At 40.1% G+C, this 23,823-nt stretch overlaps 1 protein-coding gene across 13 annotated transcripts in view; it reads left to right on the forward strand.

Annotated features, from left to right (window-relative positions):
• Nucleotides 1-8,481: 8,481 nt before the first annotated feature.
• The window catches only part of TANC1 (tetratricopeptide repeat, ankyrin repeat and coiled-coil containing 1), a 197,688-nt gene continuing 182,346 nt past the window's right edge, over nt 8,482-23,823 (forward strand). For 4 of the 13 annotated variants that reach the window (XM_008178485.4, XM_065560601.1, XM_042860822.2 and 1 more), the window contains exon 1: nt 11,867-12,024. Coding sequence is in view for 5 of the 13 variants with exons in the window: in XM_042860820.2 (XP_042716754.1) it covers nt 11,907-12,024 (118 nt within the window). In the remaining 8 variants the exon portion in view is untranslated. Of the gene's footprint in view, nt 8,914-11,658; nt 11,785-11,812; nt 12,025-12,126; nt 12,286-23,823 lie in introns of those variants that run through there. The other 9 variants (XM_042860820.2, XM_042860826.2, XM_042860823.2 and 6 more) reach the window with 7 other exon arrangements.

Raw genomic sequence — 23,823 nt, forward strand, 5'->3', positions numbered from 1 at the left:
GGATCAAAAAAATATATGATCTCACCCACATTGTCTCTTTAATGTCCTAGAATCCACATGGCTAAAACTGCACTTGAGAAAAGATTAACATTAGCTGTTAATTATACCTGCCTTTTTTATGCCACAAGATGTTGCTGTTCGCCTACAATTTATACAGCCTCCACCAGTTGAGCTGTCCAGTGACAACATTAAAGTATCCTCCCATCACTGAGCCATTCTTTTTAATCCACACACAAATTTTACTGCAACAATTTTAAAGATCAAGCATTAAAAGCAAAGATGTATTTCTTTCAGTATCATCCTAGGGTTTGCACAAACCACAGAGGACTTGACCCAGAAAATGAATTATAAACCTATATAGCACATCTTTTATAGGGGGGGAGGGAAAGGGGGAAATCACATTTCTTCTTACCATCTCTAGTATCCACCCACACATACCATCTTCATATTTGAACAAGTTAACTACAAATGAAATATAATCAAAATAAATTAGTGGCAAACATACTACTGTACATTGGCATTGAATTCAGAGGAGTAGATTACAGAATCTTGCTATTTTGCAGATCCTGTGTATTATACATTTCTAACAGAACAATCTCAACACCAAACTATCGGAGTATACTACAGGTATTTTGGAGGAAAATGTAGGCAGTGAGATTTTAGGAAATTTATGAAAATGCAAAATAAAATGTTTGTATGCAGTGTTGTGGTAGCAGTGTTGGTCCCAGGATATTAGAAAGTGAGATAGACAAGCTATTGAGCTTGCACAGAGCTCTTCTGTGGGTCTCTCTCACCTACATAAGTTGGTCCAATCAAATATATTACTTCACACACTTTGTCTCTATAATAGATATGTACATTTTATAAGGCAAAATGATTTCTCAGCAGCACTTCTTCATAATCTGCTCTAGTCACTATCAGAGTTAACATAGACTAGTGCATGTAGATCTATATATAGCGGTTCAAAGTCAACACTGATGTGAACAGACACAACTTCATTGACTGCACCCATTTACACCAGGTCTGAATTTGGTCCAGTTTCTCTTCTGCCTTTAATTTATTTCTAACTGTTGTTTCAGAAGTTCTTTTTTGTAACACCATAGTACACTTATAAAGTTTGTTGACAATACAAAGCTGGGCGGGGGGGGGGGGGTTGCAAGTGTTTTGGAGGATAGGATTAAAATCAAAATGATCTGGACAAACTGGAGAAATGGTTTGAAATAAATAGGATTAAATTAATATATTAAATTAGTATATAGGTAAATAAGGACAAATGCAAAGTACTCCAATTAGAAGGGAACAATCAGTTGCACACATACAAAATGGGAAATGACTGCCTAGGAAGGAGTACTGCAGAAAGTGATCTCGGGGTCATAGTGGATCACAGGCTAAATATGAGTCATTGATGTAACACTGTTGCAAAAAAAGCAAACATCATTCTGGGATGTATTAGCAGGAGTGTTGTAAGCAAGACACAAGTAGTAATTCTTCCACTCTACTCCACGCTGATTAGGCCTCAGCTGGAGTATTGTGTCCAGTTCTGGGAGCCACATTTTAGGAAAGATGTGGACAAATTGGAGAAAGTCTGGAGAAGAGAAACAAAAATGATTAAAGGTCTAGAAAACATGACCTCTGAGGGAAGATTGAAAAAACTAGGTTTGTTTAGTCTGGAGAAGAGAAGACTGAAAGGGGACATGATAACAGTTTTCAAGAACATAAAAGGTTGTTACAAGGAGGAGGGAGAAAAATTGTTCTCCTTAACCTCTGAGGATAGGACAAGAAGCAACGGGCTTAAAATGCGGCAAGGGCAGTTTAGGTTGACCATTAGGAAAAACTTCCTGTCAGGATAACTAAGCACCGCATAAATTGCCTAGGGAGGTTGTAGAATCTCCATCATTGAAGATTTTTAAAAGAAGGTTAGACAAACTCCTGTCAGGAATGGTCTAGATAATACTTAGTCCTGCCATGAGTGCAGCGGACAGGACTAGATGACCTCTCCAGGTCCCTTCCAGTCCTATGATTCTATGCATTTGCATGATACATTTTCAGTCTGGCTGCATTCAGGAGGTCGGGCTTGAGGATGGTTGTGTTCAAGGGAGGCCTTTGTTAACTTCAGAAACTACATAGATCTGACATCATCAGCTCTACAGGACTGAAGATGCCCTCTTGTTAAGGGATTTAGAAGCCTCGTTGGCAAAACTGGAATTTGTTTTCTAAAGTCAATAGGTCAATGGCTTGTTTACACTACACAGCTTTTAGCAACACGGCTGTGTCGTTACAGCCATGCTGCTAAAAATTGGGCAGTGTAGCTGCTGTTTGTCGGCTCTCCTGCCAACAAAAAACTTCCACTCCCCAATGAGCGGCATTTGCGTTGTTGGCAGGAGAGTGGCTCCTGCCGACAACGCGCTGTTCACACTGCGGCCAAACTTTTGTCTTCCGAGGGGAAGGAGGGGGGGAAGTTTAACTCTTCTGAAAGACAAAAGTTTTGTCATTCAATTGTCATTGTAGACATAGCCTAAGAGCTTCACTGAGGAAGCTAGTAGAATTAGTAAGGTGCTATCTATCTATCTATCTATCTATCTATCTATCTATCTATCTATCTATCTATCAGAAACAATGGTGTCCAAAGTCTGTATTAGCAGCTAAGAGGATCAGTCTTTCCTTGAAGGCTAATAAATTCCTAGATATATCTCAGTGGAGCAATGGACTAAACATTGCAAGTAGCTATTTATAATCGTATATGGGACCCTATTGCAGATATGCATGTGGAGTGATGATTAAAGAACTTGATGGTGCTCTTTATAAACTTCTTAATCAAACAGAAACACTAAGATAGGATTAAAAATTGTGTGGGAGTTTGATGTGATTAATGGAATCTTTGCAATGATGGAAGGTCATCTTAAAATACCATTAAGAAGATTCTGAAGCTAACTTAGATTAGATGATTTTTTGATGAAATAGATGTGGTGCCACTTCTTACATTCAGCAACATATTTTCTCCAGATTTGATGGCACATTTTTTTTAGAAAAGCCACAGAAGGAAAGAAAGAATGAGCAAGACTATATGGCACTTTTCCTTTCCCATTTCCTGGCTGCATTTATCTTGTCTTTCTTATTTAAATTTGGTACTAAAAAAAGCACTGAAACAGAATGTGCGAGCAACCTGGCAATAACTAGACTTACAGTAACCGCCCTACACTGTTAATACTGGTACACAAATCAAACTAATTCTCCCAGAAAATAGCATAGAATAATCAAATAGAAGTAACTGTCAAGAATGATGGCTTGCAGCTGCACCTGCCCAATCTCTAGGCAGCCTATGAGCACAGATGAGCCACAGCAGGGCTGTCTCATTGGCTGCTGAAGTCAGGAAACCCACTTTTAAGCCCAACAGCAACAACCAATCTCTGGCTGCTTAATGTACAGGCCTGCAGCTGTGATCTCTTCTGTGTCTGTCTTGCTCCAGCTCTGATCCTACCTTGTTACCAGCCTTGTTCTGGCCCTGCCCAGCCCAGCCCAGCCTTGTCCATTCCACTCCAGCCCCTGATTCCCGGTTCCTGACTTTGACGTTTGGTGCTGTTCCTGGCCACTGACTCCAGCTCTGACTAGTAGGCAAGACTGCCTATATCTCGGTTTCTGACAGTAACAACTAATCTCAGACAACAGAAAAGGAAAACTCAAGAAAAATTTTCACCCCCAAATCTTACCCAGGAACATCCCCTCATCCATCTTAAAGAATGCAGTTTTTGGTCCTGTCTACTGAGTTTTGTGTGTCACAGACTATGTTTAAGTGCTTAGATTCTGGTGGTGTCTATTGCTGTTAAACATAGTCTACAGAACTGTGTGTGAGTGCGCTGGGGGCATGTCTACGACTTTGCTTCCACTGTGACCAGTTGTGTCAAACTGTACTGGGAGGAGAGAATCCTACACATTTTCTGAAGGAGCAGCAGGGATCATTGCTGTGTGCACTTTCCCCAGCTCACTTGAAGGCTTTCTTCTGCCCTACATAGAAATCATGCCTCCAGCCACCACCAAAAGGGCATTAAACTTTCTCTTCCCCATGTGGCTTACGATCTGGGATCCTTAATTTGTCCCTAAAATCAAAAACAAATATAAAAAAACACAAAGTATTTGTAACAAATCTTTGAAAGAACACTCCCCAACCCTCATTTATTTCCAGTATGGCTTTCTGAGGGACACAATCACTGGCAGGGAGGAAGGATCATAGTAGCAATGAATTTCTCAACTCCATACTGGACTAAATTTACATAACCATAAGAATGGATTATCATTTGTTCCATCTGAGAAACTCTAGAGGTTCCCCTTTGAGACCTTCTTTCTCTAGAGACTCTTAGAAATCTAAATGAATACCTCTACCTGCCCATCTGTATGTTGGACCCATGCCACAGATGTGGCTAATTCCTGAATGGCAAAAAGTGTAATTGTAGGAATTATAAAACACCATTGTTCATAAGCATGGTTGTCCTTGTTAACAGTTTTATCGACTATATTTTTATCAGTTAAATGTTTCCAGTGCTTCTAATTTTTCAAGGAGACTCAAAGATTTTTTTACATCTGGGGAATTTCCTCAGGATAAGGCTTAATTTTCTACTAATCAAAATCATTTGGCACTACGGAAAATAAATTGGAAGCAGAGTTTTCCACTTATTAATTGATTTCCAGACATACAACTGGTGCTTCTTCAAATTGAAAACATTTGCCTTTCCGTTACTTCTGATGTTTATCCATCATTCTTCATTATTGTTCGAGTACTTATAAAAATGTCACATACATAAGTTTGTGATAAACTTTGGGTTCAAAACTTCCTCCCTTTTGGAGCATGACTTCTAAACTCTGTACCATGGATGTTCTTCTGTAATCTGCTCATCTCTTGCATATGTGTGTTTGGTATGTCCCAAAGCAGAACTTTTGAGCTAGTACTACTGACACTCTTCACTAAGGCCTCAGTTTAACAACGCACTTAAGCACCTGCTTAAGGTTAAGCACATTTTAAGTCTATCTCTATTCAGCAAAGCATTTAAGCACATGCTTCAGAGTATTGCTGAATTGTGGCTAATGCTAAGTAAATTCATTGCTTTTGCTATGTATGTACCATCCATAAGCAATGAAATTCTGCAAGTCACAGGATCTTATAAATCTCTGATTTCCTCCTTAGATATCAATCATTCCTTGTGAAATCAGATTCATAAGTGAGAGACTCCCAAGATAAAATATAGGGCAAAGCTCATCTAATAATTTCTGTCTCCTGATCAAGATTCTAGATATAATCAGTTTTTTGATACTGAGAAGAGGATAAGGAACGGAAAGGAGAGGAAGGGAGCCTAGCAAAGCATTGAATCTGGATGACTCCAGTCGATTGGCTTGATCATGTTCTTGAGATCGTTATAGCCTTCTTTTGTAATAACTTTGCTGCCACTAATTGTGTCGTTATATTGCTTTTTCTTCTGGTAGACCTTCCAAAGCAATGGGAACTCTAGAGTGGCAAAAGGCAATAGATTAACTACTCTAGTAGGAATAGGGAAAGCCATGCAATCACTGGAGGATAAAAGGACTTTAGAATCAGTGAGCCAAATCCCGTCCTCAGATAATCACTTACAGTTCTCAATGATTTCAGTGAGAGTTACAGATGCAAATTTAAAAGCAAAATTTAGCCCACTGAGTCCTTTAGGAATCTGAGCATCCAGATCAGCCCTTATTGACTGAATACTGCAAGGATGTAGCTTTGTCCTTAGGACTCATGGATTCAATGATTTTCACATTTTAAAATATTTATTAATGGTTTTTACCGCTTAAAGACTCTTGCATCTAGGCAAGTAGATATAACAGTATCAGGTGATCCATTTGATGAGGCAGATGAGGGCTGCCAAGTTAAAACCTGAGCTGCATGGAAAAACTAAAAGTAAGTAGGAAATCTCACAGATCTAATGATTTGTCACAGGGGCTCATGTATTCTGAGCAGGAGGCTACTGGTGGTACAGTCCTCAACAGGCAGCTGCCATGAGTTACATGCAATTAAGTACATTTCAACAATTTAATTTTCCAATAAAAAGAGATTTTAATTAAAATAATGGTATCTGTGAATGTTAGTATTTTTTACAATAAATTTGTTACTTTTGTCTTTTTCCATAACAGACTAACTTATATAAATTGCCATCACAAACCACTCCCCCTACTCAGATGTTATTTCATCCCACTGCAGAAAGTGAGCAAGAACTCCTGTAATTAACTAGCTTTTTTGCACTCCCTCTACTGGAGGGAAGATGGGAAACTAACTTGTTCAAGTGTTTACAGTGTGATACATTGATGGCCACCTAGGAATTTAGGGTTGTGGTCACTATGCTGCAAACCATGGCCTCTTGGAGCTTCACCCTGGCAGCAGGAATAGAACCTACATCTCACTTGCTCTGAAAGTACAGGTCCTGCTACTTTAACTAATGTGTCAACAGTATGTAGGACATGTGACACACTGTCCAGTGATGCTTACTCCATCCAATAGTGGGTAGTGGAGTACATATACACTCTAGCCAGTTCATTATATTTTCCCAGTGTGAGCAGCTAAATTAGAGGACTTACTCTAGCCCACTGCAGTAGACCCCTATAATATCTGGAACCTAAGATCATGGGTTCCGTTCCTCGCACTTCATGTGTGTAGTTGGCTGTTTCTGACTAGAATGTCTCTGGCTGTATGTGTTCATGGATTGTTCCACTTGCATGAACTGAGTAGTAACACTTAATTTCTTTTATTTTTTTTCAGAGAAGTTTAGTACCCATTGCTTCTTTTCCCTTTCATAAGAGCAACAACAAAAAACACCACTGTCTCCCCCCTCAGCCTACAAAAATGTACGAAAGTTAAATAAAGAATTAATATTAATTTGCAATTGACTCATAAAAAGGAAAAAGAGAATCTGAGGGCCACTTAAATCTCATCTTGCAGTACAGTATCTCTGACTTTACTTTGCTTTAAACTGCCATATTCATTGTCAGCTTTTGTTCTGGAGCATTGTATGAGATTTTCAGTTTTCTTAGTTTCTTTTCAAGCACTGACTGTTCCAGTGAGATCATTGATGTTGACCCTAGCTCAAGATTAGTTTTTAAATAGAAAAATTTAAGAACTTGGGTGTAGGCAGGCATACACACCCACAAAATACAGGTTTTTTCCCCCTAAGGGCAATAATTCCTGTGGTATAATGACAGGGTTTTATTTGTTATCTTTCTTCTGTATGCCTTGCAGAAATGAAGTGCTGGCAGACTGGCAGTAAAGCAAAATTGACTAGCACCCTGTTCTCTGAAGTGCTGTATGCCAGGCCAGGCCTTGCACAGAGGTCAAGTTTCTGGTAAATTTCACTTTGCTGCCAACCTGTACATAGAGCAAACAGAACAGAGAACTGGAGGGGGTTGGGAAAGAGTAGACATAACAGGAGCAAGGGTTAGGATAGGCAACAAAGGTATCAGAACTGGAAAAGAGAGGATGAAAGAAAGTGTAGGGAACAAATGATTAATTGAAAAAAAAATATCGAACAGAGTGACATTCAGAGGTTTTTTAGTTAATGTTTATTATTTTTATTATTTATACAGTGCCATAGGTTTGCATGGTATGCTAAAGCCAAAAAAGATAAATTCTGCCTCAAGGAGCTTAAAATTTGCTGCCTGTTCCTGCAAACACTTACTCATATACATAATTATTTGTGTGTATTCCATATAGAGAAAGTGTTGCAGGAGATGAACTGCAATTCTGCAAATACTTATGCATATGAACCACTTGATACATGTGACTGGTACCACTAGGGTGACCAGATAGCAAGTGTGAAAAATCGGGATGGGGGTGGGAGGTAATAGGAGCCCATATTAAAAAAGCCCCAAATATCGGGACTGTCCCTATAAAATCAAGATATCTGGTCACCCTAGGTACCACTGAAGTCATTGGGACTCTGCACAGGGATCTAGTCACGCAGAAGAGCTTGCGGGATTGGAGTTAGAATATCTACCGATCATAAAGTAGTTTAACAAAGATATTATTTGTAACTTGATTTTATGTTTTATTTTCATTTTTGTGTTTTTCTCTTGTAAAGTCAATAAAATATATTTTATTAAGAATTTTTCAGTAAGTCAACAATCTTCTAACAAAAAGTACATAGACAAAGCAAAGAAATCGGATTTCTTAGCTCCTTGGGCCCCAATGTTGCTGGTCACTCTGCTGCAGTATTTATCATCTCAGGATGAGGCTCTCGGTGATCAGAACAGCTCTCTAAAAACCTTGAGGGCTTGCATAATAAATTTGAGGATATAAGGGGAGCCATAACCTCTGTGAAACAAAGCTGGAAAATCTGTTAGCTCGGACAAATTATCTGAACAACTGAGTTAAAGGGGCAGACAGGGGAATAGTGCAAGTGGAAAAACAGCTGTCGACTCAACTCCTCCCATGAGGAAGCTACTGATGAGAGGAAAGATTTTTTTTGTGATCAAACGTATTTCTGTACCGAGAGACAAGTAAGGAACCTTCACAATCAAGCTACAGCTAAAAATATCTGGATCTTGAGCTTCCCTGTGGAACAGCAGGACCTAAATCCAATTGACTTTATTCTTAATAGAATCCCAAAGCTCCTTGACTTAGATACAGAGGACTATCACATTATTCAGCGATACCTCAGGATCCTGACCAGGCACACATCACAGAACACTGGACTTGTAAGTCTCCTGGTTTCTTGTTTTAGATTTCAGACACAAAGAATCGTAAAGGCTGCCAGATCCAAGAAAGACATCTCCTTTGAGGGACAGAAAATCTCCTTTTTTCCAGAGATAGGCTCAATCACAAAAACAAAAAGGAGGGAATGGAATGTGATCAACAAGGATTCTCTACAGGAAGGAAGAGAAGCTGATGTATCCAGCCATACGGTGAGTTGTGCACAACAATCTGTCCTTCTTTTGGGATAAGTTTTCAGCTATTAAGTTGTTAGAGAAAGTCAAAATGAAAACATAAGCAGCAGATAAAATTTAACTGCATCACGGTTAGGACACTAACATTCCTTGTTTCTGTTTTGTTTTGTTTTTCTATTACCACATATGGTATTCATGTTTAAATATTCTGTTAAGATGTAACTTTTGTATATAATCCTATGACATGTTTATCAAGACATTCACGGGCTCTATCCTATACCTCTTACTGGCATTGTGGAAAGGCTCTGTGTACACTGTGGCAAACTGGATGTTTTGACACTCTAATGATTATTCAACAGCTTCATTAAGATTAAAAATGTAGGCTTTAATAAATTAAATATGAAAATGAATAACTCAATCTGCACAGGAATCCCCTATTTTTTATATTAAATTAAGTTTATTTTACTCTGTCCCCATATTTTCAGTGTGTTGCAAAAATTTTGATTGGTAATGAATAATAGCATAATAATAGTAGAAATTGCATGAGGTGAAATTGGTACCTAGGCAGGGGATAGTTGGGGTTTGTGGTACCTGCGGAGGTGTGGGAGGCCGTTTGGGATTGTGGGATTAGAACATTAGATAGATGTTTCTGCTAAAATGATCAACTATGAAATAACTAATGATGACATTTAAATTGCCATCACTAACATTATGTCTTCGCTGCACAAAAAGATGTTTTACATCAAGATCTAACTTGAGATAGCTATCCTGATGTAAAATCCTAGTGCAGATAAGGCACTGTAGTGTTTATCTTGTTTAAAGTAACCCACAGATGGGGGTACGGCATTGGCCTCTACTTGTTACATAGAGGTAAAAGCTACCTGTGCCTTGTTTACACAGGGATTTTACATCAAAATAGCTATCTCAATGTAAAAACACACCTATTTTTGCAACAAAGATATAGCTTATGTTTCAGAGTTAAAACCCACTAGAATGATTGTGGCAATTCATGCACTGGGCTCAGACTGTTTTAGGCTGTCCTCAGATACATCCGTATGTTCAGAATAGTACTCCCCTTGACCTCAGTTGCAGTTGTGAGGGCTGCAAATCAGACCAGGAGTCTCAAGTTGGGCATTCAGAAAATGAGGAACACACAGTTAGTGGCCATTTGTGGAATGTCTGGTTCAAGCAACTTGCTCAGCAGCACACAGGAACTTTGCAGCAAAGGCAAGGATAGAATCCAATTCTCAAGCATGGTATTCAACTTTCACACACACATTCCCGGCCCCGCTAACTCTCTACAAATCCACTCTCTGGATCATCTTTTCTCTTCCTTCAGCTCTCTGTCTTATTCGCTGAACACCTTCCAACATCTGCAACAAATGAGGCAAGGGGTGTACAGATAACAGCCTCATAAGTACATGGCCCCAGTTCATTCCATGACCACCGTCCATTCTGTGCAGTGAAAAGAAAGTGTTGGGCAATCTTAGCTATAGGTCATCACTACCGCTGCCAACTATAATAGCTACATGGTAGGTCAAACCCACCTTCTTCAATGTTCAGTGTAACACAGTAGTTCCCAAACTGTGGGTTGTGACCCCAAATGGTGTTGCACTATCAGATGATCCTTAGTGTGTAGAGAATGCCATTTTGCTCCGCACAGCATGACCTCTCTTGTGTGGTGCATGTGAGCTCATGATCTGTGGAAGACACCATTTTCCTCTACCAAATGGCATCCTCAACACAGCTTGACCTCACATGCACCTTACATATGAGGTCATGCTATGCGGAGGATGCCATTTTGCAGAGGAAAATGGTGTCCTACATGAGGTGTCACCTCACACATATAGTGCATGCGAGGTCATGCTGTGCAGCGGATGCCATGTTATTCTTCAAAATGGTGTCCTCCCTGGTGGCTAGGGTCCCAGGAGGAAATAATTCATTAAAATGGGGTCAGGCTAGCAAAAAGTTTGGGAACCTCTGCTCTAACCTTCCCACTTGCTTTCAAACAAACAAAAGTAAAAATGAGAGAAAACAGATTATAGAATAAAGTATTAAGACATTATGAAAGGTGATACAAATATATTTGAATTGAAACACAAACAAACAGCATAGGCCTGTGAAGACTGTGATTTGGAGGGAGATACCATCACATTTGGGTTGATTTTAAAGCAGTTTTTGAAGTTTCATCCTCTAATAATGAAGAATTTTTGCACTGTATTTCATTAAGACATTAAAAATCTTCCCTTTTTTGTAATCTGCACTATCCAAATTATCTGGGTATTGTTTAGTACTATATAGCACTGATAACATGTGACATATGACAGCAGTGAACACCAGGGCACACACACCAGTTAGAACACACATACAACATACACCTAAACAAGAACACGCAGTGCAGAAAAGTTAAGAACATAAAATTACAACAAGCATCATACACAAGTTCATAACATGGAACACTGAGAGAAAATAACAACAACATCATAACTCACAAATTAACAGCAGTGGGCAACCCACAAGTCCGTATGCAAATGATTCCCCCCCCCCCGTGCGACCCCATCGGCTTGCCTTATTAATTTGTATTTGGCTTCTGTTTTGCATTGTTGATGTTAAGGGTAGGAGGACAGTCAAGACAAACCCTAGCTGGGACCCTCGCTACAGCAAAACCAGCCTGGCTGAGTCCCCCTCTCCTCCCACTAGCGCTGCTAATCGCTCCCTTATGGGGTGCCTCTTTCCAAGCAGTAGTAACTTTGGAGTGTGAGGGCAGGGCTCTGTTTGCAGACGGAGCCCCGCAGAGGGGAAGAGGGGCTGCTCAGGGATCTCACGGGCCCAGCCAAGCCCCGGACCGGACGTGGGAGGCTGCAAGGCAGAGCGTCGGGCGTACTTGGCGTAAGCTGGGTGCTATTCAGGAGCTCGCTCCCCTCCCCCAGCAGGAGTCTGTCCGCTGGGGGGAGGGAGGCGGCCGTAGGGAGAATGCGTAAGGCGGCGGTTGTTGTTGCCGCCTGCTTCCAATGAGCTCATCCCGCTGGCTGCCTGCGGAGGAGCCCCGCTCGGGACGCGCCGAGGGCCAGGCAGAGGCGCCCGGAGGGGGAGAGGGGCTGAGGAGCCGGGCCCCCGCGGGGAAGGGAGGTAAGTGCCGGCCCCGCCGCTCGAGCGGTGCCCCTGGCCGCGGAGGGGTTTGCAGGGGCTGGGTGGGGCTGGAAAGTGAGTGTGAAAGTTTCAGGCTGGGAATGTGCATGGGCATGTCTGTGCCGCTGGGAGCCCAGCGCCGCCGCTTCCTGCGCCGCCGCGGCTCCGCGCCTGGGGACCCGGCCTGGGGCGGGGGAGGAGCTGCGAGCAGGAGACCTGAGGGGGCTGCTGGGGCTTAGCAGCAGGGCGCTCTGCTAACAGGTACCTTGGGGTGAGGTGCTGAGCTCGGCTCTGCTGAGCTGCAACGCCGGGCACGGGCCTGGGGAGGCTGGGCTGGGGCTGGCGCCTGGGCACTGGCTATGGGGGTCTGGGCTGGGCGGCACCTGGGTACGATATGGGTGAGTGGTCTGGGGCACCTGGGCACGGTGTGCGGGATGGGCTGGGGCTGTCACCAGGGCACGGTATTGGAAGGAAGAGGGTGGGTGTGGGCAGTGGCTGGCCCCTGCACTTGGGATGGGCCAGGCTGGGCTGGAGTTGGCATGTGGACACGGTATCCAAGGGGGGAGGCAGGCTGGTGGACAGGCCTGGGCTCAGGCTGGTGGGTGGACATAGTATGGGGGTGGGCAGGCTGGCACATGGACAAAGTATCACAGCAGAGGATAGGTTGGGGGAGACTCCTGGAGGTAGTACTGGTGGGGGCTGGGGCTGGTACCTTTACCCTGTTTTTTTGGGGGGGGGGCTGAGTTGGGGCTGACACCTGGGCACAATTTGGGGAAGGTCTGAGCTCTGCCTGGCATTTTGGCATAGGTAAGATATGGGAAAGGAAAAAGGAGGACCATTGATGGAAATGGCCTTGCCTTTGCTCAGGCATTGTTGGGTGAGTGAGGGGGGGCGGGGCAAAAAGCAGGTGTTGGTTGTACCCTGTTTCCCCGAAAATAAGACATCCTCCGAAAATAAGGCCTACTTACAGTTTTGCCTCTCGTTGTAATATAAGGCATCCCCCCGATAATAAGACCTCCCCGATAATAAGGCATCCACCGATAATAAGGCATTTTTCATTTCTGAAAAATAAGACATCCCCTGAAAATAAGACCTAGCGCATCTTTGGGAGCAAAAATTAATATAAGACACTGTCTTATTTTCGGGGAAACAGGGTAGCTTGGACTCACATCTGGTGCAATGAGGGAACAGTTATGTTAGGCAGACCTGTCCCTTTGCAGACTGAAAGTTGAAGGCTCCTATTTATGCAGATTTTATAGAATGATCATGTCCATGGATTTTACACACAAGGACACGGCCTATCCCTGTCTTTTAGTTCAGGATTTTTCTAATGTTACTGAGAGTGGAGGATTCCATGAGAATAAATAAAATCTACTTTCTGCTTAGCCTGGGAACTACTCTGAAATCAAGAAATCTTGATCTGATAATGCTTGCTCTGTTTTTAATTGATATTTGAGGGAGGGGTAGTTAAGAAGCTTACAAAATTGCTTTGCATTTGTTTCATCAAGTATATACAGCAATTGCAGCCACATAGAAGGAATGGGCATATGCCACCATGTCATGTGACATGCTGCTGTCTTGCCCTATTGTCAAAATATAAACTGAACTACCCCAAAGGAGGATATGAAGCATTTCAGGCAGCATGGGGGAGAAGGCAGGACTTTCAATTATTCACTTTTTCTGCATTAAGAGATGGTACTATCAGAGGTGGCTTTGTTGCCTGAATTTGTAAATCCAGGTCTCATCATCTCGTCCTAACTAAAAAGAATAAAAAGACATGTTAGCTGATGTGTTACTGTGCATTTGCGGCTCTCAACATAATTTGCCGTGAACTGAGAGGCATGGCATGAAACCAAAACAATAGAAATCATATTGGATTTGTTTCTTTAACGTGTACTTCACATAATTTTCTGTAACCTCATTGTAATGACTTAACACTTCTGATGTCAGTAACTGGCACAGAAAGAGTGAAATAATTCTCTGTGTGTGGTGGATGGCGGGAAATCTGTTTTTTGTGTGAATAAGTGTACTTGGAAATAGAACACAGCTGAAAGGTATATTTCTATGGGGAGGGTGCTAGGAAGAAGGGAGTCTGGATCATCTAGTTTTTGATACTGATTTTGTTCCTGTCATGTGGCATCTGCCAAAGTGGCACTTTTGTAGTTTACTTTGGAAGCTAACTATCCTGGTTGGCAAAGCAAGTGTGCTACTGCTTTACTACCGGGAAAGCTGAGATTTCTTTTTACAGAAAACTTGTATGGTTGGTAGGAATGAAAGAATTTGCAAGTGACAAGAAGGTGCTCATATTTGAGTCCTTTACTCATCAAGACTATTTAAAGAGTCTTAAACTGGGTAATCACATTGCATGTCAATTGTTTTTAAAGTTCCTATGTCAGCCAGATTTTTTGGTGGCTATTGTCTTTACATATATCCTGATGGCTTTAATTTTAAAAGTATCTGGAAGTAAGGGAAATAAATGTGGTATCTTACATCCTTCAGAATTTCCTCCCAGTGTAGATTCAGATACACGACTGCCAAAAATGAACCTATTCATAGATTTCCTAATTGTTGTGATTTGACAATAGGTGATGGGGAAATAGTGTCATTATTAAATTATGCTGGGAAAGCAAGTGAATAACTGTGAATAAGCTTTGGGTTAGCAGTGTAAACATACAGGTATGGCAATGTATATGAGATTTGTTTATTTGAATGCTATGTTGTGCGAGCTGTCTAGCTTCTTGGTTTAGCTAACCACTGGAATGTCCAAATGATAAATTACCGGGTATGTCCACTCTAGAGCCAAAACATATTTGGTTCATAGCCAAGCTTGCTCAGCTTCCCATAACAGTCTTTATAAAGAGACATTTTGTCTCTCCAACCACAGTCTTGTAGTTGGTGCCATGGCAACTTTGTGATCTAAGGGTATTATTTTAAAGACATCTGAGCAATCTTAACTGAACTGTTCACTTTTTCTTTAATAGTATTTCATATTAGGATTAATACTTTCCTTGGCAACAAAATATTAATCAACAACTCTTCAAACTCGCATCTCTATAAGAATATGATCGTGACCTCCTGTTGTGACACCTGTTAACACTGCTGGAAGTTAAAGTTTATGCCAGTGGTAGTATTCTAAACACCTAATTTTGCTCTAAAGGTTTTCTTTTGGCTAAAAGATGGTATTCAAAGCCCACTGATTTTTCTTTTATCTTCTAGAAAATGTGAGGAAAAGTCAGTTCAAATGTTAATTACGAGAGCGTGCTCCACCCCTCCCCAAAAAAACAAAATAGATAATGGATGGATTGGTTGTTTGGGGTGGTGGTTGGTTTTTTTTGGTATTGCTCTGAGTTCCTTTGCTTTAACATGAAGGTTGGCAAGCTATTTATCCTGCACACTATAGTAATTGGGTATAAAAATACACATATATAGTCTTTTACCGAACAAATGTCTAACTTTTTATATTTAAAGAAGTGTGCAGATACAGGAGGCATTATCATGCTTCAGATTGTAGGCACTCCAAAGTAGTCATTGGGGATTACTATACCACTAGTGTGTGGACGAAGAAAAGGAATGATGTGAAACAAGGACTAAATCACACCAACAGGTGGATAATTCTCAGAGACCATTTCATTTTTTATTTAACTACTCTTTTTGAAATAGGAGATTTTAAAAACCATCTGGGTACAAAGGAATTGTAAACTCTGATCTCGCCTCATGCCCTCTCCCAAAGAAGGGAGGTAGAGAGAGGCATCAGTTTCCTAATATTCATAATAATCAACACATTCTGTCACACTGCCTGATTAACATTAGGGTGCCTACTCTTTATTGTATTGTTTTTATTGCTCTTTCATTATTCTTTTTTAACATGATTGATCAAGCCTTTTGTCATTTAAATCAGAGAAATTTTGTAAGGAAACATTCCAACACTTGTACCTGGTTATAATATAATATAATTCATGCTTGTATAGTGCTGAAACATACATCCAAGGATCTCAAAATGCTCTGTCAATATCAATAATTTAAGTCTTGCAGCACCACTTTTAGATATCCCTAATTTACATTGGATGAAACCAAGGGACATAGGCTAAATGACTTGCCCAAGGTCACACAGTCTGGCAGAATCTAAAGTAGAACCCAGATTATCTTGAGTCCAATAGTTCATCAAAATACTATCTTTTCCCCTTGATCTCTTCATCTTTGAATTTTATTGCAGCACCTAAACTAACATCCTGCTGCTTGCTTTTCTGTCCAATGGCTTCATAAAGACACTGATCCTGAAAAATCTGCTTTTAATGTATTTCAGGTTTTTTCACTGATCAGATGATACACATATTGTGGGCTTTTTAACTTGGTTTTTAAAAATTCCTTTTCATTGGACTAACACAGTTGCCACTTCTACATCTTAAACTGGGAAACGTATCCATCTTATCTTAGTGTACATTTATACAACTTGATTTGATGGTATGCCATCAGCACTTTTTTTTTTTTTTTTACACTATCAGTATACAATTAAATTCTGATATGTTTATTTGTTCAACTTTTAAAAGACATGCTTGATACTTAAAGTATTTTGGAAGTATGATACCAGTGGAGGTAACACTAGCATTGGAAAACTAGACAATTCCATTAAAGGGACACCATAAACTAACCTTTAGCTATCAGCTAACTGCTTTATCAGAAACTGGATTTTTATATTCTTTAAATAATGTCCTGAACTTCTTTATTAAAAATTCCCTTTAAAAAAAGTTGTTCTCTGCTTCCCTGTTGGTGTTCATAAGAGTTTTTATATTTATTTTTTTCCCTCCAGCCAGGGAGAGAGTGACTGTATCCAAAGTGGTGTCAAATATGTAAAATTGGGATTTTATCAAAGGAGTGGAAGGGAGTTAGGCTCCCTGCTCTCATTGAACACCATTGTAGGCTCCTTAGAAAATCCCTGCCAAGACTGTAAGCTATTGAGGCCAGGGACTCTCATCATTTTGTGTTTGTACAGTGACTGACATAATGGAATCCTGATCTGTGACTGGGGTTTCTAAGCTCCATTGCAATACAAACAATAGGTGAAAATAAGAAAGTAAACAGGGAAAATAGGGACTTTTAAAATGTAATTTTCAGTTCTAGTAATCTTTGGTATTACATAGAACCATAGTGGGTACAAAATTACAATAAAGTGTGGATTTGTGGTCTTCCTCCTTTCCCCTCCACTGTTTTGTGTCTCTTTAAAAGCTGGAACTGGTAAATTATGTAACTCTGCTGATTCTGTGTTGCACGTTTCCTAGGGTCAGATTCGACTCTGAAGTCAGTGGAGTTACACCCACTTGCAACAGTGGAATTATGTTAGTTCTGAATTTGGCCTTTGGTATATATGTTGCTTTCTGACAGGAGTCTCCAGCATTGTTTCATTCACATCTTTTTTTTTTGTTTTCAAGCACTTCTTCCACAAAGACTATCAGTGTTAATCCACCAAAGAAAAGTGCACAACATAAGAGTGAATAAGTGATATCTACTCAACTATGAGTTTTGATTATCGTGTCAGCAGTACTGCTGTTGAGTCATTAGAAATTACTTTCATGAGTAGGGGCTACTCGTGTGTTAAATGCCTTCTCCTGCAGCCCCTTAAATCATAAGCACCTTGGGACAGTGATAGTGTGTGTCTTTATGTTTATTCCACACTGAGCACACTAGTATTGCAATAATCTGACCACAAAAGGCTAAAATGAGTAGTTCTGACTTCCACTGTGAATTTTCTTAACTTCACATTGTGTGTGTGTGCGCGTGTGTGTGTGCGCGCGCGCACTTGCATGTGTGCAAGTTGTTATGGTTTCCTTTATTGTGTGTATGGCATTATGATAGATCTCTAAAAGTCACAATTTTGAAATGGGGGAGGAAAATGATTTATAAGGAATGTTGCCATTTACTTTAAAATAGGTTTTTATGGAAAGCAGCAGAATTAAACTAATAGTGTGGGAAAATACATCGGCATTTAAAAATTCTAAGTGAAAGTATAACAAAATCTGAAGACCTTGTAAGGAGGGTCCCCATCTCGCCCGCTCCCCCCAGCTTAAGTAAGTGGATCTACTTTTGTAGCTCAGTTGGTGCAGTACTTTTGTGCATATAGTGGTGACTCAGGTTTTGCTTGCACCTCTGACTTCCTTCTGCAAAGTTCATTCATTCATTCATTCTTTACATGTCTAACTAAACAAAGTGAACGCTGGTACTAGCTGCACATACTGGTATATAAAACATAACATCAGACAACATTGGGTGGTGACCGAGTAAACTTGCTATTTACTGAATCTCTTACAGGGACATAAATGTAATAAATTGCAAAGAAGAAAACAGGGTAGCCAGTAAGATGGGATGATTGTGTTGCTGTGTCTTGGTTAAATTTAGATCTTAAAGGAGCGAAGCTGGAACTTGTTAGTAACACAGGAAACGCCCTGAAAGAAAGTTTGTTTGTTTAGTGTGTGAATGTAAACTTTGCAGTTTTATGGCTGAAGGCAGACTATAGGGAGGCCTGATTACTTTAGCAAAGTTTTGAAACGTCTTGTGTTGTATTGGCTTCTAGTATTTAATATTTAATGCACTTAATTTAATTTTAACAAACCATAGGGATTACATACATTAAAAAACTGACAGCTAATAGTTTTGAATTTGACTTAGCACTTAAACTGCGAAAGTCTTTAATTGCCGGAAAACCTGGAGACTGAGAGTTTGTCAGAATTACTTCAATTTTGCTTCATTTGGAAGAATTACAATGTGAACTAATCTAAAGACTTTGAATTGTGCCCTTACCTATTTCATTCACTTACAATAAGACAAATTTGTCTTTCATTGCAACTGTGTTTTCTTTTTTGCCTTTAGGAGATGGGCCTGAACCAAAACTGTGAACACCCCTAAACTTCTGAGAAGTTAAGATCTGAATGATGATGCTTGAGCCCATCACTAGTTTCTACATATTCACAGACTTTTTAAAAAAAACTAACAACGTTGCTTGGAGAAGTTATTGATAGGTAGAGCTGGCTGAAACTTGGAATTCCTGGTTTGCAGTAAATTTTGAAATTTGCAGGAGCCTCAGACATTCATGGGACCTTGGTCTCTTCTCTTCTGTGCCTGTGGCACACAACTCAGGGTATGTCTATGCTAGAGCTGGAAGGTGTAAATGTAACTGAAGGAGACATAGCCACACGAACTCTAAATGAGCTAGTGTGCTAAAAATAGAAGTGTAGCCACTGTGGTGTGAACAGTGGGAGGGGCTAGCCACTGAAGTACAGTCCCATCTGAATCCATAGGTAAGTACTTGAGGTGGCTAGTTCCTCCCGCTGCTTGTGGCAACGTCACCACATTTCTATTTTTAGCGCTCTAGCTAAATCAGAGCAGAGTCTTGAGCTGGACGTCCAGGTCTAATGTAGACATACCCTCAGACGCCTGAGGGCTGAAATGTTTTAGGCTGTATCTATACTATGCTGTTTATGTTGGCATAGCTATGCCAGCATAGCCCTCTAATGTAGATGTTGTGTATGCTGACAGAAGGCGTTCTTCTGCTGACATAGTTATACCATCTCCCTAAACGTCATTAGTTATTTTGCCCCTTCTCACTTTTTCACTAGTGTAAAAGGTACTTAAATAACATATAATTGAACAGTAAATCAGTAACAAATATGTATGTACTGTATCTGAAATAATATTGCTCACAAAAAGCTTTGTTAAAGTGGAATTAAGGCCCTTGGTTGCACAACAGTACCCATTGCTTCCCATACCGTTCTAGAATGTGTAACTACAAATTCAAATATTAAAAAACCAGGAAATGCCAGGTTAATGTCTATGTGCATCTCCTCAAAGGATGATGATGATTTTTTTGAAAAAGCATCTGTTGTTCACTTCCTAAACGTGTGATTTTTTTTTTTTTTTTTTTTAAAAACACTTTACAAACTTTTGATTTCAGTGGAACTGTGCTTATTTGCTTATGTACGCTGGTGGAGGATCTAGCCCGTGTGTTTGAGCATTGCATTGCCTCTTACTCCCTGGTTTTATGGCCAGTTAACAGTTGCAATTTTCCCTTTTTAGCATCTGTTGCTAATAGATCCATTTAGGCAATTGCGTTCTGTGAAGGTAATAGTTCTATCCATATTCCATTTCTAATGTAAATTCTAAAATTTGGTTGTATGCTTCTATATTAATCATAAGAACCTGAATGAATGTGAACAGTTTTGCCTTGATGACTTTTGTAGTTGCCGTCTTACAGTCCCAATTATTGGAGGCAGGGTAGGGTGTGTGTGAATCTTATCCTAATCAGGTGTCTAAGAATATTTGAATCGGTATGTTTGAATTATGAGAGCCAAGATATATTTTTGAAAGCCAAATTTAAAATCAACTTAAGTATTTAACAAAAAATGTATATGATGTTTTGTTTCTAGGAATGGGAAGTAGAAAGAGCTTATGCAATAGACTTTTTGTGACGCTTGACAAGGGCCAATGTAATTCCATATTGGCACTTTTAGTTAGCATGCTTCTACACTGGGTTCCAGCAAGTGCAACAGCAGGCTTGCTGCTTAAAGAATAAAGAAAGGCTATCCTATGACTGCTTGGGAAATAGGCCAACTCCAAGATCAGGTTATGGAGTAGATTGGTGCCAGCTGAAGAATCTCTACCCGTAAAACTCATTGAGCAAAGATGACTAGAGTGGAAGATAGACTGGAGGCAGATACTTGTGAACAGTCACAGGAAGAAATTGAAGATAATCATGGGAACTGGGAGCCTAGATGAAGAACAGAAACTCAAATCTAGGAAAGATTGAAATGGTGCTAAATGAAATATGTAAATGCTTTGAGGTGCTTGCAGCCATCATCGTTTTAGCCTCAGTCAAGGGCATATGCTTGACAGTAATTGAGGTGCTGTGTAGCCTTACCAGATTCATCACTGATCATGAAAAATCAAATAGCAATGATCACAAAAAAGCCACCTTCCATCTCCAGATTCCTTTCACGTGAGGCTCTGGCCACAGTACTTCCAGAACTTTATCAAGACCCCATGGTGGGTTTCTGCAACTCTTAGGTTAGACTGCAGCAACCTGTCTAAGGAGGTGAAGCTGAAGGGACTAGAACATGCTAGTGTTCCATAACCTGCATTTCCTTCCTCTGCAGATTCAGTTTAGAGTTGTGGTACCATTTAAAAGTCCTCAATGGGGTAATACTACAATATTTCAAAGATTTTTTTTTCTCCTTCGGGGACCTACCATGGCAACTGTGGTCATCTGGCTTGCTGTTTGTTTAGATCCAGACTCACCTATGGAGTTCCAGGAGTCCCATGTCTGAAGACTCCTCCCCCAGCCTAAGGGGAGGAGCAACTGAACCCAGGGCCCATATGATTTTGGGGGACAATTAATAACAAAACAGGGACAGGAGTGAGGTCATAGAGCCATAAGCAGGGAACCAGAGGGAGACACAGAGCAGAGAACCCTGGACAGTGTCCACTGCTCCTCAAAGGTATCTAAGCAGCCAGCAGATGTGGCCCAGAGGAACTCTGACTGGATGTGTGATTGAAAGGAGGAACAGAAATAGGTCCCACAGTTGCAGAGTACCATCCCTGTCCAGCACCTCCCTGTCCAGCATCCTGGTTTTATAGATGGCCAATGCCAGGAGGAGGTTGACAGTTTTTTATGCAAAAAATCAGTTTAGGTTTATTTTAAAGTCCTGTTTAGGAAGCATGAAAATCAGAATGAAGGGAACCTCAAATTTTAGAGGATTAGACATGAATTATTCTAGTAAAGTGTCCTGAAATTGACAGAGCTACACGGGAAGGATGTGTTTGGTACATTTGAAGTTAGCTAATGTGCCTTTTTCTTAGTGTTGCACTTTATACAAGTGAAAGCATTTCTCTTGTTTTTGTCTTATGGTTTTTCCTTTACTTGCAGTAGTTCTTGCATATTGTTTTCTGTCATCTGTCTAAGTTAAATTGGTCAGGATCAAAGAAAAATCTACTGCAATTTTTCCTTTAATCTTCTATATCTACTAATCGGGAACCCTCTTCTACCCAGTGATTTGTCTTGATTTGGTATCACAAGGCTTTTCAGGATATGAAGGAAGATTTTAGAAGAACAGCCTCTACATGTATTGCGTGGCATCTTGGACTACAGCTACGTTTCCTGTACTAGATTGGCAGAAGGACTAATAAGCTGTCAAACTGACTACAGTAGATGCACAAGGTAGTGATTTCTGTTAGGGCTCTCAAGCGATTAAACAAATTAATCGTGATTAATCGTGCTTTAATAACAGAATACCATATATAGAAATACTTTTTGATGTTTTTCACATTTTGAAATATATTGATTTAAATTATAACACAGAATACCTAGTGTACAGTGCTCACTTTATATTTATTTTTTATTCTAAATATTTGCACTGTAAAAATAAGATATAGAATTTTTCAATTCGCTTAATACAAGTACAATTAGGGGGGGAGGGATAGCTCAGTGGGTTGAGCATTGGCCTAAAGTGAGAACAGTCGTTCACATGGCACTGTTGTAGCCAGAGTCACAAGATATTTACGTGCCAGATGTACTAAAGATTCGTATGTCCCTTCATGTTTCATTCACCATTCCATTGGACAGGCATCCATGCTGATCATGGATTCTGCTTGATAACGATCCAAAAGCAGTGCAGACCAATGCATGTTCATTTTCATCATCTCAGGAAATGCCTCCAGCAGAAGGTTGATTTTATTTTCTGGTGGTTCGGGTTCTGTAGTTTCCGCATCGGAGTGTTGCTCTTTTAAGACTTCAGAAAGCATGCTCCACACCCCATCCATCTCAGATTTTGTAAGGCATTTCAGATTCTTAAACCTTGGGTTGAGTGCTGTAGCTATCTTTAGAAATCTCACACTGGTACCTTGCGTTTTGTCAAATCTGCAGTGAAAGTGTTCTTAAAACAAACAACATGTGCTGGGTCATCATCCAGACTGCTATAACATGAAATATATGGCAGAATGCGGGTAAAATACCGAGCAGGAGACATACAATTTTAATTAACGTATTATTTTTTATAAGTGTCATCAGCATGGAAGCATGTTCCTCTGGAATGGTGGCCGAAGCATGAAGGGGCATACGAATGTTTAGCATAGCTGGCACGTAATGCCGGCTACAAAAGTGCCATGTTAACATTTGTTCTCGCTTTCAGGTGACATTGTAAATAAGAAGTGGGCAGCATTATCTCCTATAAATGTAAACAAGCTTGTTTCTCTTAGTAATTGAACAAGAAATGGGACTGAGTGGACTTGTAGGCTCTCAAGTTTGAAATTGTTTTGTTTTTGAGTGCAGTTATGTAACAAAATAAATCTGTATTTGTAAGTTGCACTTTCATGATAAAGAGATTGCACTGTGGTACTCATATGAGGTGAATTGAAAAATACTATTTCTTTTGTTTATCATTTTTAGAGTGCAAATATGTAATGTAGAGTGTCATAAAATAATATAAAGTGAGCACTGTACACTTTGTATTCTGTGTTGTAATTGAAATCAATATATTTGAAAATGTAGAAAAACATCCAAAATATTTAATAAATGTCAATAGGTATTCTCTTGTTTAACAGTGCGATCAAAACTGCGATTAGTTGTGATTACTTTTTTTGAGTTAATTGCGTGAGTTATCTGCGATTAATTGAAGCCCTAATTTATATATATGAAAACATCCCTTTTTATGATACTGCAGACAATCATGCATGCTGTTTGTCTTGTCTGGAGATAAAGTAATGTCATTCTGAGATGCAGCAAAGATGTGGTGTGTGTGTGTTTTTTTTTTTTTTTTT

The sequence above is a fragment of the Chrysemys picta genome, chromosome 11 (assembly GCF_011386835.1).
Source record: "Chrysemys picta bellii isolate R12L10 chromosome 11, ASM1138683v2, whole genome shotgun sequence".
Lineage (NCBI taxonomy): Eukaryota > Metazoa > Chordata > Testudines > Emydidae > Chrysemys > Chrysemys picta.